The 18305-nt window shown below is 44.7% G+C and overlaps 1 protein-coding gene across 3 annotated transcripts in view; it reads left to right on the forward strand.

Moving 5' to 3' along the window:
- Positions 1-18305, forward strand: part of CEP170B (centrosomal protein 170B) — a 97771-nt gene that overhangs the window by 49799 nt on the left and 29667 nt on the right. For all 3 annotated transcript variants that reach the window (XM_074956351.1, XM_074956352.1, XM_074956354.1), the window contains 6 exons: positions 2532-2645; positions 3507-3983; positions 7286-8049; positions 10616-10804; positions 12113-12236; positions 13849-15645. In XM_074956351.1, the coding sequence (XP_074812452.1) occupies positions 2532-2645; positions 3507-3983; positions 7286-8049; positions 10616-10804; positions 12113-12236; positions 13849-15645 (3465 nt within the window). The remainder of the gene's footprint in view (positions 1-2531; positions 2646-3506; positions 3984-7285; positions 8050-10615; positions 10805-12112; positions 12237-13848; positions 15646-18305) is intronic.

Here is an 18305-nt window from a genome sequence, read left to right on the forward strand (position 1 = left end):
GGCCATTGATTTCATAGAGGGAGGGAGTGGGGAGCAAATGAATACAGAACAAATCTGGTCTATTTCTTGTTTTGAGCCACTTCATCTATCTTTATACATCTTGCTGGCAGCAGACTGTGCAGTATGACCACTAGCCATCGTCCTCTCCTGGGTGCTCGGCAGAAGACGGTGCAGTATGACGACTAGCCATCATCTTCTGCTGGCTGCTGATTAAAAGACAGTGCACTGCCAGTAGGACTCAATCGCCATGAGACGAAACTTAAAAGGGAAATGACCTGGCTGAGTCACTCCCATGTTTGCCCAGGCGCCCCTGACCTCATTGAGGTCCGTTAAAGGAGCACCCTGGACTATGTCGGCAACGGCTACCAGTCATACTGCACTGTCTGCTACCAAAAGGCAATAAACTGCTGCTGTGTAGCAATGCAGTACCGCGTCTGCCAGCACCCAGGAGACATACGGTGATGGTTACCTGAGCGGGCTCCATGCTTGCCGTGGTATGGCGTCTGCACAGGTAACTCAAGAAAAAAGGCGCAAAACGATTGTCTGTCCTTGCTTTCACGGAGGGAGGGAAAGGGGGCCTGACGATATATACCTAGAACCACCTGGGACAATGTTTTAGCCCCATCAGGCACTGGGATTTCTACCCAGAATTCAGATGGTCGGCGGAGACTGCGGGAACTGTGGGATAGCTACGCACAGTGCAACGCTCCGGAAGTCGACGGTTGCCTCGGTACTGTGGACACACTCCGCCGACAACATGCACTTAGAGCACTTGTGTGGGGACACACACAATCAACTGTATAAAAAGGCTTTCTACAAAACCGACTTCTATAAATTCAATCTAATTTCGTAGTGTAGACATAAGTGGCTACCAAGTAACTGTATGAATTGTGTGAGTTGTACTTTGCATCATATGGGTTACATGGTGTTACCCAGCAACTCTAGAACTCTAGGTTTTGTTCACTCTTTGGGGCAGGGACCATCTCTCTGTTTTGTGTGTGCGTGTGTGTGGCAGGAGGGCAGATGGCCAGTGCAATGGGGCCCTGATTATAGAAACAATCATTCTGCAGGCTCGTAACAAGGTTGTGCAGATTTGCTCATAACAATATTTATGTATCAACCTGAGAGTCATCTTCTGTAATTCATAAATATCGGTCCAGCTTTTCATTGGAGAGGGAATGAGGGAGTGAAGTTTGGTGTATAGTGTGCTCAGCCCATAATGAGTCTGAGTTGCCTTTGGCAAGCAACGTTACTTTCTGTGGCTTTGTTGGCTGAAGGTAGCGTGGTAGCCGCACAGAGGATCCTCTGCCTCTATCCTTCTAGTCTTCGGAAAGTAATGGTGGAAAGGATTTCTTCCCACCTGTGCACTGTATCAGTCTTCTCTTTCCAATATAAACATTACATGGTTCAGATCAGCGCCAACATTCAGCACAGGTCATTGCTCAGGGTAGGATCCCTGCTTGCCATGGGTTGGAATGAAGGTCGCTAACAGAAATCTGGAGCGTGCCCAGCCGAAACTGGTTTAAATGTAAAGAGTTGCCGAGCTAACGCCACTTCCACCCATGTGCCTAGCGAGGAGAGAAGGTCTCCCACAGGACACTGAGAAAGGATTTGTAATGAGACTCAGCGTATTCCCAGCACTAGGAACCGTGAGATGTGCCCTGGTAGGACTGGTGTAGATGCAGGATCTTGCAGCAGCTTGAGTGTCGTTTCACAGGGTGGCTGCTCTCTCTCATGCTGAGCTAATGCAAGAGAAGTAACTTGAATGCAGCTCACTTAACTTTGCAGTGAAAGGTCACCATAAGAGATTGCTAGCCCAATCCTGTTGTTCAGGATTGGGGTTGTAGGCAGGATTTGTCCTTTACTGCAGACCTCCTCTTATTTATACCTCCCTTCACCTTTACTACTCTGTATTTCTATACTAAGCCCAGTCCTGCAATCTGTCAAAGATAAAGCTCCAGCGATTTTCACCTGGAGGTTTGCATCCAGTAGAACTGCAGGATTGAGAACTGTAAGTTTAAAGGGATACGGTTAAATCCCCCATTAAGATGTCCATGTCTGTTGAAAATCTGGAAGAATTTAAATTCCACTTTTTTCACATTTATTTTGCTTTTTGCGTTTTGCTCAGCTGGGACAATGAATTGTGGTAGAGTCACTCTTTGATTTCTAGGCAATAATTTAATGCTTCCGTTTGGGTTTGCAGCTCAGCAGGGAATACTTAAAATCCAAAAGAAAACACAGTGTTCATTGCAACTTCTCTCCTTTTTTTTTGCCCCTTCTTTCTTTCTCCCTGCTCCCCTCACCCAACAAAACTTGGGGTCTGAACTAAATTGGGAGGAGACACTGGCAGTTTGAGCCAACAATATTTTGTAGTGAAATGCTGGAAAACTGCGTGAGTATAAGAAAGGCCATTGAGACTCCATCAGTCCACTTCTTGTTAGCAGACTCTGTACTCTGTTGCCTTTATGAATCTGATAGCCAATGCCTACTGATATTTGCTGTCATGGTAACTTCTTGCTTTCCCTTCCCAGAGACAGCTACTTATCGCACACCCCTTTATGGTCAGCCTTCATGGTGGGGAGAAGATGATGCAAATAACAAACTAGAAAGGCAAGAGGACAGAAGGCAAGAAGAACATTATTCAGGTAATGGAGATGGTCTTTTGGGGGAAAACTGTTGCTTTTTATTTCCTGCTGCACAACACCCTCCTTCAGAATTGTAGTGGCTAAAATTCTGTGTGCTCTTTAAATTTGCCCAAAATGGGAATAAGGGGATATAAAATAACGTGTGTTTGCTTGACATTGTGTGAAATGACAAATAATGAAAGTTGCCTGGGTAATACACTTTTAAATCCAGATAAATAAATGCCAAGAACGCTACCCCAACAGGCCCTCTTGATTTCTGTTAACACCATGGAGGACGCTAATACATTATGAAATCAAGCTCTGATCCCCGCTTCACATCCGCAGGTAGTCAATCACTTATGTGTCTAAAGTTAAGTAGAGGCTGATGTGGTCATGCAGGATCTGGGCTTAAGAAATTACACTGAAGAATAAACTTGGCTGTAGTTATTAACTGTGGGATAAAGTCGCAAAGGAACCTAAGGACTATCCCAAACCCCACCACCTTGTGCTCCATGTTCAAGGTCCACTTCATCATCCTGCCTTCTCTAACATAAACACAGAGCAAACTACAAATTCAGAGGGGAGCCAACCCAACAACCTCCCAAAATAAAGCAAAAAACCTACCCAAATAAATATTCCACTGCACACACAATTCTTCTTCTGGGGAGTGAGAGAGAGAAAAAATTACACATAACGGATGTTAGTCACGTTGCTTACTGAGGTTCTCAGGTACTACAGCGATGAGGGTGGTATACAAACAATCAGACTATACAGTTACCATGTAATTTAGGCTTTTACAGTACCAGTAATTTAGGCTTTTAATCTAACAGTGTTGTGGTGCCTGTAAGTAAGGTGTGTTCTTCCATATTTTTGTATCTGTAGAAAGAACGAAGGAGATATCCCAGCATGAAGGGGAGATCAATGGTAACGTTATTGCTTATAGAGATTCCCAGGAACAGTCTGTGTATGCATTCAGAAGAGAACCTAGTTATTTCGAAATCCCAACGAAGGAATTCCAACAGCTGGCAAAATCGCCTGAAACGCAGGTCCACGAAATCCCGACGAAGGACATTGATGCTGTGGTTCCACCCGTTGTGCAAAGCCATGCCTCTTTTACCATTGAATTTGATGACTGTACCCCTGGTAAAATAAAGATAAAAGATCATGTAACTAAGTTTTCACTCAGACAGAGAAGACCCTTCAGTAAGGATGTGGGTCACACAGAGATGATGTCAGCGGAGAGCAAGGTGGCTGATTGGCTGGTTCAGAATGACCCAAGTTTGATGAGAAGGCAGTCTCCAGGAGATGATGTATTCAGTACAAAGAGTGATCTGCCGGTTCATGTGAGGACACTGAAAGGTAAGCTGTTGTTTTTCATGCTGGCTAGTCCATGTTCTTGCCTTCCAAGTACAGCATAAGTAAGGGGGGGGAGGAAATATTACCCTTTTTCTCAGCCCAAAGTTCACAGGGTAAGAACCACTTATCTGTGACAGGTATTTTTATAATCACTATCGACACTTCTAAGCCTAGTTCAGCTGGCAGACGGCCCACCTGCTGGACATAGATGCCACTTGTGATTCTGGCAGTGGAATGTTCTAACCCGGTTTCCACCCGGCTTTATCATGGCAAGTCGTCAGACATACTCATCTCAAACAGAAAGTTTCCATTTCAGATGTTCAAGTTTTTCGTCATGCCGTTAAGGCAGGTTAGAAACAGGTTTAACGGTTAGTTAATCTCTTCTCTTGGCCTCCGGTCGTGGTAGGAATGACGTTTGCTTTTCTAGCACTAGGTTCACAATTGCTAAATGTAGCTAATCACCCTTGACCTTGGTATACAGTGGACAGTCACAATCCCATGACAGTGGAAGGGCATGGGGTGGGAGCCAGAGCTCTAGGGGCAGAGTCTGAGGTGTGGGGACAGAGGTTACTGAAATTCTGTGCCATGGCTGTGAGAGAGGTTTCTTTTCCTTAACCGAAACATATATGAAACCTCCCTCCCCCACTGTTTAACTGTTCCAGGTGAATCCAGGTCACCTGCCTTTGGGAAGAGTCTGTCACCGTGAAGTGTTTTCTGTCATCTCTTGCAGACAAGGAGGGGAAGATTTTCAAAGGCCGGAAATAGTTTAGTGTCCCACTACTACTGGCAGTCTCTGACAGTTGGGCATCTAATGTCCATCTGTGTCTTTGAAAATTCCCCCCACGATCTATTTGACGTGAGCTAGTTTGGCCACCTCTATCAGCCCAATTCGCTGTCAGATGGGGAAAAGGCAACATCTTGTGAATTTCCACCAGTTTGCTCATGGAGGCCTTGCAAGTGCTGGAGGAGCTACAGTCTGTAATCCTCCTGCCTGATAAAGTCAAGGAGGGGGGCTCTCAGGTCCACCAGTGGCTGAGATTAATGGCCCTTTACGGGATGGCAAGACACCAGCTTCCCTCATAGGAGAAGTCGCTAGGCCCTTGTCCAAGAAACCATTTCCTGATGTTGACAGTCTCGCTTACCTTTGGCGTAATCTGCCATGTTATGTAGTGTTTGAGAAGGTTGTATAGCAAAGGAGCTCTGGTGTCTTCAAGGATATGTCTACACTGCAATTAAAAACTCGCAGCTGGCTCAGGCTAAGGGGCTGTTTAATTGTGGTGTAGACGTTCGGGCTTAGCCTGTGGCCGAGTTCTGGGACCTTGAGAGGTGGGAGGTTCCAGAGATCGGGCTGCAGGCTGAGCCCAAAAGTCTACACCATGATTAAATAGTCCCTGAGCCCGAGTCAGCTGGCATGGGCCAGCCACGGGTTTCTAACTGCAGTGTAGACGTACCCTATGCGACTGGGTTTTGTTGATTCGGAAGTGAACCCCAGCTGTAGTGTATGGGAATGCACTGAAATAGTGCTCTTCCTTTTCAGAGAGATGCCAGGGGCTGGTGGCAGGCATTTGCTCATCTGTCCCTAGGATTTTCCCATATGGTGTTCTGTACAGCTCCCTGTGTGTGTCTCCCCGCTCAGTGTATAAATGAGGTTAGGGGAGAGAGAGAGATAATGTGAAGTTTCACTATGCGGATGATGCATATAATTGTCTCCTTTTCATCAAATACCTAGTTAGTGTCTTTTGTCCATCTGTGTGTAGGCAGACGATTCTCTGATGAGAACTTTGCAACGTTTATCCACGCCTTTTTTACCTCCAGATTGGTTTACTGTGTAACACATTCCTATGTGGGGCTGTCTTTGAAGAACACTTGGAAGCTACAGTTGGCCACCTCTTTAATTAGCATTGTTGGCCCCAAGGAACAGATTACGCCAGATTTCTGAGGTCTTCACTGGCTGCTGCTTTGCTTCTGGGAAGAGTTCAGGTGTCTTGACATCAGGATGTAAATACTCTGTGGTTTGGGTCCTGGCCACCAGAGGAGAGATGTAGTCTCTTACTGTGCTGTCATAACATCTGAAATCAGCCAGGGAGCTTCTTCTCACAGCCCCAAGATTTTAACCTTGAGAGCAGGGTTCCCAGCCCTTAACTTGAGAACTTGCTGCTCACCTCGATCCAACAGAGACCAAGTTTACTGACCTTCAGGGCACAATACAAGGTCCATTTACTTGCTCAGACTTTTTCTTGAGGAAGGAGCTAGTGAGATCTTTGAAAGGCTACGTCAGGGATTGAGTGTTAAATCATGATGCTTTTTACCAGTGTGCTTGGGCCACTTGGATTTGCAAAAGAAGTGCAGTTTTCCTTTCAGTTGCATGGTGTTAAACCTCTATCTCTTCTCACCATGCATGGGTATGGTCTAGAGTACAGAGGTCTTTTCCCAGTTCTCCTGATGACTGTAAGTCCTTGGGCAAGTCACCCACACCCTGGATGCCTTGGATTCCCTGTTGGTTAAATGCGGAGGGGGGATATTAAACGTTACAGAGATTCTGTACTAAAAATGTTACCACTATTGGTGCAAAACAGAGCTTAATGAGCAAGAAGCGTCCATAAAATAACCAAGTTAACCCTTGCCAGGAGGGTGAAGAAATGATGTGGAAGCCATATACATAATGTTTGGGAATTTTACGGCCTTAATCCTTCAGATAAAACTGAAAATCCTGCAAGTCCTAAGGGGGAGAGAGAATAGAAGTTCAGAGGCGCTTTAGCTATGAATTCCGTCAGCCTGCTGCTCTTTGATCATCTTGGTTTGAGTCCATGGAATGCAATCCACAGGGCTTTTCTTTTGTCTTGTTTTGTTTCCCCTGCTCTGCCGGGTAATTTTTGTCCCGCAACAAATGATACATAAACAAGATAATCTTTGAGATTAGTGAAATTGCACAGAATGATAAAATAATTACATGTATTTATTTTGATTTAAATAATAAAAAAGATGCACATAAAAAGCTCTAGATGCTCTGACGCATAATTAATTTTACAATAACAACAAACGCAAAACCTCAACCGTATTCAAAAAGGAACTCCATCAGCCAGCTCCCTACAACCCCTTCCCCTACTTCCCACTCTTCATCATTCTGGGACGCAAACCGTCAGCTCTCTTTAAACACCAGATTAAACAGCTGTCTTTTGCAGCGTGCCCACTATGAACTATTCCTTTACAAAGAGAAAAATCGAGGATTGACCGTGCTGGGAGGTGGTTATTAGGGTTACAGTGAAATGTTAGTGTAGGACTCAATTGCGTGTAATCATTTGCAGGTAACAGACATGAAGATGGGACGCAGAGCGATTCCGAAGACCCCGTTGCACCCACAGCAGAAAAGGAGACCACCAGCAGTGACCATGCAGCTGAGCAAGCCAGGCTTCAGCGCCAGATCAAGCGTGACCCCCAGGAAATGCTGCATAACCAGCAGGCCTTCGTCATTGAGTTCTTTGATGATGACACGCCTCGTAAAAAGAGGTCACAGTCGTTCACGCACAGCGCACACTCCTCTCAGAGCGACACGGATCCCGTGCCGAAAACCAAGGTGGAAAAGCGCAAAGCTGCCATGCCCGCTGAGAAGCTTGGTAGCCCAGTGCCACCTCCTCATCTGGCTGCCCAGGCAGGCAAGCCAGCTAGCAATTTCTCGGGGACACAAAGATCCAGCTCCTTTAAGAGAGAGAAGACAGAAGATCGGATCAGCTCCTCGTCATCCTCTGCTTCAAGGCCGTCTGCAAAGAACTACGGCAGCATTGGGAGGAAGTCTAAAATTGCTCAGGATTTTGCTGCTGAGTTTCTAAGGCAGAACTCTCAAGCTGGAAAGCCAAGCGCTGAGAAGCCAGCACCTCTGCAGATGCCAGTGGCTCCACGGGTAGTAATATCGTCTGCACCAGACCCTGTCACTGCATCACCTACCGACCCAAAATTGGTCAAGGCTAGGAAGCATGATGAGGAGGACAGTTTAAGTGAAACGGGCACGTACACCATTGAGACGGAGTCACAAGATAAAGAAGTAGAAGAAGCTCGGAAAATGATCGATCAGGTAAAATCACTCCAGGGAACACCTCTTATAAATGTGATCACTGTTGGCTGACAAACCAGGGGTTGACCCAGGGACCTCTAGGGTACATCTACACTGCAAAGTGGCAGCCTGCGGCTGCTAATCTCAGAGCCCAGGTCTACAGACTCAGGCCCATGGGCTTATGCTAGAGCGTCAAACAGCCCACCACCCTCCCTAGGCTTCAGACCCTGAGCCTGAATGTCTATACATCCATTTTAGTGCTGTAGCCTTGTCTGTAGAACTGGGCTCTGAGACACTGCCGTGTGCAGTGTTGACATACCCCTCGAGCCAAAAATACGAGCTGCGAAGGCTTCAGCTAAAGGGCGTGAGTTGGATGGGAGCTCTAAGGGATTCCTGTCCTCTGTGGAGCCGGCACAGGCAGGATCCTGTCACACACTCACCAGTGGGTTACACAGGCACCGTAAATGGGGGTAAAATATATTAAAAACCCATCTGAAAAGGGGCAGGGGGACTTTCTAACAACTCATATCTTTGTGTCCAAAGAGGATTTACATGCAAAGGTACAAGAATGGCCTTGCAAATGTACCAGCAAAGGGCAAAATGATGCTCAAAATAATGAAGGGGTCGATTCTGCAAAGATTTGTTCACAGGAGTAACTTTACGGAACAGGACTGCTCGAATGCACAAGTCTTTGCAAATTCAGGATCTAATTATGCATCGTGCCCTTTACACCACTTCCTCCAGCCCTGCTGTTAATAATATATGGGACACGTATACTCTGCCTGGCAGGCTCTCCCTGGCAGGCCAAAAGAAGCTGAAATGCAAGACAGATTTTCTCTAACTCAGGAGTCCCAGTGACATCCCCAACTCCTAGTTGAGGGTGGTTTGGTTTCGTTAAAGGGGACTTGTCCAGACAGACAGCAACTAATTGCTGTAGGGAAGGGAGTGTCCGGGTGGGGTTGGTCATGGAAATGCTTGTATCTGTTTTAATTTAAAAAATGTAAAATGAATGATAACTCAAAAAAACCCAACCACCCCAAACAACCAGTTATTTTGTAAAGCTTGGCCTATTTCCAGGTTTAACAACAGAGGGAGCAGGCAGAGGTTCAAGTAAAACAGGCACGTGAAAAATAACAGAAATGTAGGCAAAGGGTAAAGTAACTAGTTTGAAAAAAACATCCTGTCATTGAGTCAGGCTCTGAAGCTCTGCACTAGCTGGCCCATGTACCCATGTGATTTTGTCTCTGCTACTCCACATTCATCCTCCTCCTCGCTTCCTTCCAATGGTTTGTTACACCGACTCACTGCAAGTTGTTTTAGGACTTGTCTACATGGGGAAGCTAGTGTGAAATAAGTGAGGATGTGAATTTAAAGCGCAGGAGCTATTTTGCACGAGCGCCCCACGTGGACACACTTATTCCACACTGAGTGCCTCTTTGGGGATTGGCTTAGTCCGCTTCCAAAGACTAATAAAAGTGTCCACATGAAGAGCGAGTACGGAATAGCTATTCTGCTATATCTCTTCTGGGCTACTTCCCTGTAAAAAATAAGCCCTTAAACTAGATTGCAAGCTCTTAGGGGCAAAGATTGGGTCAATGTTTGAACAGCATGCATCTCAATGAGGCCTTGACCCTGATATATAAACAATCATAATGCGACAGTATAAAAATACCCCAATTAATAGATCTTTGCACTAAGGAGAAGGATGTTCTCATGGTTAGAGCACTGCAATTTGGGAGTCAAGTGACTTGATTCTTATTTTGACTTTGCCACCGACTTCCAGAGGCCTTGGCCACATCACTAAACTGCTCTGTGCTGCAGTTTTCCCGCTTTGTAAAACAGAGATAATGATGATTTCATCCTCACAGGGGTGTTTTGTGGCTTAATTGTAAAGTGCTTTGAGATAAATCATAGCAATGAGAGATGGAGAGGACCTGTTAGGTCATCAGGTCCATCTCTCTGGTGGTGGAGGGCTGTTCTCACCAGTACGTTATCAAGTCCTCTGCCCGGTCTGGTTTTAAAAGTCCCTACTGATGGATCTTCCATCGCTTCCCTTGAGAGACTCTTCCACAGCTTAATTCACATTACCATCCAGTTTTTTCCTGATATACTAAATTTTACTTGGATGAAAAAGGATTTAGCAGTGAAAATGTTTAATTTTATAGGGAATGTACTGGAATACCGTACGAATTTGGAAACGTGTCTATAAAGTGTTTTAGACTTTGTCTACACTACAGACCTTACAGCGGCATAATTAAACCACCCCCAACGAATCTATGTCAGCGGGAAAGCGTCTCCTGTCGACATAGCGTTGTCCACACTGGCCCTTTTGTCGGGCGGGATGTGTGGTTTTTTCACACCCCTGACCAATAAAAGTTTTACCGACAAAAGTGCTAGTGTGGAAATTGCCTTAGAAATAACTTTTGAAGAGTGGCGAGTAGAACAACTTACATGGTATATAAGAATTGGTTTATAGCTAACCATTTGGGACCACAGTTTCAGTGTGATTAGCATTTTTTGGATTTGGCTTTCATGGTTACACTGTTTTAATCTCTCCCCTCCCCTCCCCCTCCACACACTTCTTTAGGTTTTCGGAGTGTTTGAATCTCCAGAGTTCTCCAGATTATCTTCAGCCTACAGACCTATTATAAAAGGCGAAAAGGAAGAATCAAGCTCTCACCAGCATCTAATCACTGAAAATGGCACCAGTCAGAAGACACTTCTGCTCCAGGCATTCCCTTCAAAACCCACTAGTGGGTCCCAGGCTGAGATGCAGGTACGGGAACGGGGGTGATTTATGTGCTTTTCGGCCTAGGTGGGAATGTATTGATTTGATTTCACCTTTGGGAGACCAGTCTGTGTGTGCAACAGGCTCTCAGGAGGGTGTGACATTCCCTAGGGTGAGACCTGAACTGCTGTGTCCCTTTAGCTCTTCAGACTGGGATGCCTTTAACACTGCTTTGCTGGTGAATAGCAAACCTCTGCTCGCACACAGCCCCTAGCAAGTAAAGTCACTCCCAGCTGAGTACATGAACGCTATGCCCAGACATCCATAAATTACGTACAGGTCAATACCCGCATATCCCTGAATCCCAGCCTTGTCCCCTAGAAATGGGCGTCTTGTACTGTTCAGTACCCACTGGCCAGTACAAGCTCATAAATAGTCCCATCATTCCAGCACTGGGTAATGCATATGCACCAGTCCTGCTGACATAGTAGAGGTTTCTTAAACACTTCAATCAAACACACTGGTTTAGATAAGACAATAAAACAAGTTTAACAACTAGAGAAAGATAGATTTTAAGTGATTATAAATGGTAAGGCATAAAAGTCAGCATTGGTTACCAAAGAAATAAAAGGTTAAACACGCAAGCTAATTCCTAAACTTTATCAGACTAATAGGCTTAAAAGCAAAAGGTTTGTCTCACCATGAGCTGCAATACATTTCACAGGCTGCGTCCCTTTCCAGCCTGGGACCACTCCTTCCCTTGTTCAGTTCTTTGAGAGTTGTTGCTGCCATAAGCAGAGAAATGGAAGGAGGAGAGAGGTGTCCTGTGGAGGTCACTGTCCTTTATTTTTATACCCTCCTCCTCTCTCTGAGGATTACCGCCCCACCGGGGTGTAGACAAACAGCCTCCTCTGTATGTGAGATACGCACCGTGGCTGGAAGGAAATGTAAACTTCTTTTTTACACTTTCCTGTTGCTGAAGAATGGCTGCTTAAGTAAGTGATAACTCACTTGACTTTGTTGGTACCTGTCTGGGGTTGTCAGTGTGTCTTTGCCTCTGAAAAATGGGTTTGTTGGCATTACCCAGAACTGCAACATGTTTCAGTAACAATCATATAGCAAAATCTCAATTTTACACAAGTGTTGTTATACACATCTTAACAGGACAGTGATGTTCTGCAGATTGAGTTTTCAAATGATACCTCACAAAGCATACTTGGTACAGAATATATCATAATCATATAAAGGTGTGAACATGGGGTACAAGGTGTCATGTGGGTACAGGGTGTCACAGAGGGGTTTTGTGACAAGACTTTGGTTAAAAAAATTTATAACATTCCATTTGTCTCTTTATAGGGGCCTCCAGCATCTCAAGGTGGTCAGAAGTGGGTGTCTAGGTGGGCAAGTCTTGCTGACAGCTACACAGACTCAGGGGTTTGTGATGTTCAACAGCAGGGATTAGTATCAGAGGGCCATACCGGTAAGTACTGTGCTGATGCCATCTTCAGGATGCTGGACAGTTTATTTAAAAGTGAAATGAAAAGTGTGTGTGGGGAGGGGTGGGAGAGAGATGTGCTTATGCTCTTTTTTGTTGCTTTCTGATGGACCTAGAGAAAGCTTGAAATGCTCTTAAATTTTCTTACAGCTTATTTTCTGTTTTAACTAAAGTATATGGAAAGAAATCTTTCTTTGTTTAGGATTAGCTGCCTCGTCCCTTCAGTTAAGGGTTACGAAGGCAGCCAGTGCACATATGAGTCATCCAAGAAGTCCTCCAACAAGAAAAGTGAAGACCGTACTTGACATTCCTGAAGTTTCTTAAGGTGGCATAGGGAACAATAACACTTACAGGGGCAGGATTGGAAATAACCATCCATCAGGAATTGTTTGTACTTCATTATGAAGCAAAAAGGAAAGGCAGAACGCCAATTTTTCCTTTGCAAGTCATTTATGAAAGCAAGCACTGACCAGCCCTCATTAGCTGTGGTTTTGTTGCACTTCTCCTATGTTCTCAAGCTGTGCTGAGCATATCAGACTGTCCTTGGGTTTGGTAGCGCTAGGTAGCAGTATTTGAAGTGATTGTAGGGGGCCTGATGCATAGAACGAAGTACAAGAGAAGAAAAAACAAAGTGAAGTCTTAGAATCATGTCAGAGATAGGAGCTAAAAAACTGAAAGGGCCCTAAGACCTGATGTTGAGAATGGGAGTGGGAGAGAGGAGGAAATGTTGTAATCCAGAAGATAACCATGCCCCCTCTCTCTAGATAAGGAGCCATATGTCCTCTCTCCAACAGCTAAAAGGCTGCAGAAAGCAATTACTTTGTTCCAGAGATTATTTCCATAATGTGGCACATTGTACTTGAATTCTCCTGGACAATTGGGTTTTTTATTTTACAATGCCAATCAAGTTCCAAGCCACTTATTATTTAAACTAAAAATGGTGGAAGATATGAAATCCTGAGCTGTGACATGGGGTGAAATAATAAAACTCTTCTAGTAAAGCGTGTCCTTAATAACACGTAGAATATCATTGGCTGCTAATTCCTAAACCGGTTTAAACAATAGGATTTCTATACGGAGACTTTGATGTGGAATACAATCTGGTAAGGTCTGTACTAGTGGACAGTGACATCTCTTTAGTGAAGTAAGCTACATCGTCTAGCACATTTCTTACAATGGTGCATCTGTGGTCCAAACATATGGCTATGTGGTTGACAGCTTTTCCCTGTTCCCTTTGGCAGGAAGAAGATACAGTTTCAGGGTCTCTTGTATATTTGTATGGTTTTTTAGATTTATATAACTGTGACAAGAGTGCTACACGGCTGGGATGTTTGAATGTCAAGTTTATTAAATCAGATTTAGGACTTGATTCTGCCAGGTGATGAGCACTCTGGCCCTGATCCAGCCTGGGACTTAAGCAAATGCTTAGCTTTAAGCATATGTATGGGACCTATTGATGTCCATGCTTAAGATTAAGCACTTACTTAATTGCCTTTCTGGATCTGCACCTTGCAGGTTCAAGCCCCTGGTGAATAAATGCAATGTTCTAGTCCAGCATGTAAACAGCATTTAATGGGTGTCTTTTAATCTTCCTTAGAAAGTGGCACAGCTCATAAACCAGGGGAACCAGAGACCATTGTGCCCTCAAGAACAAGAAGGCTTCTTCCCCAGCTCCCACCGAGTGATAAATCTGACAGCCCAACACCCGCAGGTTTAACTTGTCAAGACTCCTATCCTGAAGTATCCAAGAGAAACGTTGTAAAGGAACAGGGTAAAGAAATCTGTGCTGATCCCAGCACCCGATTGTTCATCCAAGAGGACTTGGATCCCGATAGCCTGAGTGATGCCAGCAAGTCCGATGATGGCTTTGGTTTGGAAAAAGGCAAGAAATGTAAAGAAAACAGTAAAATGCCTGAGCAAGAACGGCAAAGGGTGGAAGACTTAAAATCTGAGGTCCGACAGCCGGCAGCTCCAGGGATTTCTAGTATCGCAGCTGTAAGTGAGCCAGTATCTACTTCCTTCTACATTGGTGATGAAACTAATGAGGTTGGGGTTCCCTCCAAGCTTTCTCTAAGCACGTCTCATTCTCGAGCAGACAAAGAATGCAAGGATCAAGAGTTGGCTGTCAAGTCACCTAGTGCAGCTGCTTCTGCAAAGCCAGTGGTCAAAGACGTTAACAGCACTTATGTTAGTGCATCGGGGAAAATGGTTATTTCCCTTCATCAGAGTCTTTCTCAAGAGCAAGAAAACATAGCCACAAAAGAAATATCCTCCTTCATTAGGCAGGAAAGTTTTACCAAAGATAAATCAAGCGGCGTTGTTCCTCAGAATAAACTTCCTCATATTTCAAGTCACCCTCTGCTTAAAGATTTAGATGTTGCACGGTCAAGCCGTATGGACTATAATCAAGACACTCATCTTATCCTTAAAGACACTGAAACTGCTTTGGCAGCACTGGAAGCCAAATTACTCTGTCAAAACCACCAGCTGGACCCTTCAGAAACTATTCCCGGGCAGCTAGAAGACTCCTTATCTGGGGACTCTGATGTGGACACGGCAAGCACTGTCAGCTTGGTTAGCGGTAAAAACGTCCCAAGCAGCACACCAAAACGCCAAGTTACGAGCAGCTTGCAGAAAGAGAAATCCTCCTCCACTCCCTCTATCCAGGACCAGTGCAGCCAGCCCAGCGCTCGCGAAAGGCTGTCTGAAAAACGCAGGATGCTTCCGCTCGAGGCAGGAAACAGAGGAGAAACCGCCAAACGTTTCCAAATCAAGCGTAGTGCTGGGGCTCGTGGGTCACTGGATTTTACGGATGATGAAAGAAGCTCTAGTCTTCCTTACTTCCCGGTAACTGAAACGGCCTCCTCTGATCACGAGCATTCTGTGTCAAAATCCGTCCCCAGAAGGAAACCCTTTACTCAGGCTGTGAAAGAGGAGCGCGGCAAAGTGACTGCAAACATGCAAAAGATCCAGCAGGTTCTCACCAGGTCCAACAGTTTATCAACCCCCAGGCCCACCAGGGCCTCCAAACTCCGTCGCGCCCGGTTGGGAGATGCATCAGATAATGAATGTGCCGACACAGAGAAAACAACCTCCAACCTCGAAGCCACAACTGCGTCTTCTAAACAATCCGCGGAGTCTAAAAAGCTGTCCAGGCTTGACATCCTGGCCATGCCAAGGAAACGGGCAGGTTCGTTTACAGTGCCAAGCGACTCTGAAACTACGCAGCCAAGAACTGGGTTTTCGGGACGCAGTGTGGAGTCGTATTATGCAAATCGGAAGCCACCTGTGTCAGAGGCTAGAACTGCAGCTAGAAGAACTGCAGGGGCTGCTACTACAAAGCAACCTTTCAGTAGAACTCGTTCTAGCAGTGCCAGGTATTCATCCACTTCCAGTAAGTGCTTACATTTTATGTTTCTCCTTAGTTCCACTCTTCTGTAATATACAGAGTCTCTGTGTGGGCTCCAGGTGTAGTTCTCCTACGAATAACAAAAGTACGGCGGTGGGTGTGCAATGAGGAGGAAGAGAGGAAAGGGAACAAGAAAGAGGGACAAAGGGGGGGGGGGGTGCGCACAAATAAGCATGGTGGAGCAATTCAGGAACAACACAACTGGACACGTCAAGGTATAGAAATAGCACGTACACCCAATTTTTTCATACCCAATTGAGATCGTTTGATCAACCAGAAGGATTTCATAAGTTATTAGTGATTTTTGAGTGCCTCAGTTATTCTATGCTCAACCTGAGATGCTTTAATAGGGGATGACTTTCAGAGGGTGGGTATTCAGCACTTTCTAAAAATCAGAGGCCTTTCTGAAGTGTCTCGAGTTGGGCACCCAAAATCACTACTCACATGAAGATCTTGGCCCTATTCACAAAGATAGAACTTCTTGACTTTCCAGTATCACGTGGAAATTGGCTGCTTGTCTTTGGTTTTGAAGAGCCACAGAACATGCACGTTGGCCCAACAGAGAATTTACAACTGTGTCAATGATGGTTTGAGGTCAGAGTGGTAAATTTGAAGGCATCGGAGAAGGCAAAACAAGGAATAAGCAAGTGAGCAAATAAATTGGAAGCAGCTCTGCTGCTTGCAGCAATTTCAAAACGTTGCATGATTGGACAATTGGTGTTGAACTCTGATAGCCCATGCGGGGAGATTGCCTCTGCCCTTTTTTATTGTTTGGCCTGCAGCCTCCAAAATGTGCCATAGTTACAGTCGCTGCATATTTAAATCTCTCATTGAGGAATATGATGCAGATTATTCTGCTGTTTACCTGTGCAGAGCCTTGTACTTAAATTAATAGATGGGAGGATGGATATGACAGATAATGCACAGTAATCAGAGTTGGTTCTGAACATCATTTGGTCTGATATCCTGGTTCCTTGGCCTTTGGGGCATGCAGCAAGTCATATCAATTCACTTGGGTTTTTAGAGAAGGCGGGGAATGAAGAGGGTGAGGAATTCTGTGTCTTGCTGAGTTTCACTGGGGCTGTTGGGACTGTGGCTAGTTTCAGCCCATCAGTTTTTTGTAACTTGCGTCAAAGGCCTTTAGGGCTTGTCCTCACTACCGTGGTAAGTCGACCTAAATTACGCTACTCCAGCTACATGAATAACATAGCTGGAGTCAACGTAGCTTAGGTCAACTTACCCTGGTGTCTTCACTGTGCTGCGTTGATGGGAGATGCTCTCCGGTTGACTTCCCTTACTCTTTTTGGGGAGGTGGACTACCGGGGTCAACCAGAGAGTGCTCTGCCGTCGATTTAGCGGGTCTTCATTAGACCCAATAAATCAACCCCGCTGCATCAATTGCAGCAGCGTGGATCAAGACCAGCCCTTAGAGTGCTAGATAAGTGCCTCTTTTCTATACTTTTATAAATGTTGTGGTATTTAGCTTCCTATTGCATGCTGGAATTGTTATTCACTGCTGTTGTTTTAATTTTGACTTTTTAAATGATCTTATCTCCTTTTATTTTGTTGGGTTTTTTTTTACACACTGATATGCAAAGAAATCAGCATAGAGTATGAACAAGCTAAGGGAATATGTACAATATTTCCCTTGTGTTTTCTGAGACGGTGCTCCTGTTTACATTCTCTTGTGTTAGAATATTGACAAATTCAAAGCGCAGGGGATTGGACTAGATGACCTCTTGAGGTTCCTTCCAGCCTTACATTTCAGAGTTTTCTAAATAGGTTCTTCCCTTGCACTAGACCACAGACTTCGAATGTTAAAACAAATTCATGCCCAGTTCTTTTTCTAAATGAATTGGTTTTTGGCTTCCAGTACTTTGTTGCAACACACTAACAATGTTTCTTGTGTAGAATTACAGCAGAGAATTATAATTCTTTCTGTTAAATCGTTTTCTATTAAGATACTAATCTTCTAATTCCTTGATAGAATTCTGGACCTTGCACAAGTTCTACATAGACTGGGGTACTTCAATATGCTTTGTCGTACTGTAGATAGTGTTTGATACGTGTTCCTGCACTAATGAACAAACAGCTAGTACCCCCTTATAAGAGCAAAAAATAAATGTGAATAAGCTTAAATGTTTCACTGTGGTATCAAGGCATTTTTTTAACATGATACAGTAACAATTTGAAAGTGATGTGCTTTGACACTGGAACCAGAGATTCTGGGTGATGTGAGGACTGGGAGAGAGCAGTGAGGTAGATCCGGCTGCCTTATTCAAGGATTTCTTAAAATAGTTAGCTAAGAGCCATTACCTCTTTTCATGCTAGTGAAAACGTAATCCTACCAATAGAGAAACGGAATGAATACATGGCCATGGGACATGAGATGCCAGGATGTTGTCAGACTATCTTAAGCAATTGTACTGAGATGTCAGGATATTATCAGAATGCTTTGAAAGCTCTCACTTATGCTGGATTTATGCAGCGTAATGTCATTGGCTTCAGTGGACTTAATTCTGATTTACACTAGCCGAGGTGAGTGGTGGATCAAGCCCTTAATTTTGAAATGTCCACTGAATGCAAGAGTAACCTCTTGATTCTGAAAGTTGAATGGCTTTTTAGTTGTTGTTTTTAAACTCCCT

This window comes from Natator depressus, chromosome 6 (assembly GCF_965152275.1).
Source record: "Natator depressus isolate rNatDep1 chromosome 6, rNatDep2.hap1, whole genome shotgun sequence".
Lineage (NCBI taxonomy): Eukaryota > Metazoa > Chordata > Testudines > Cheloniidae > Natator > Natator depressus.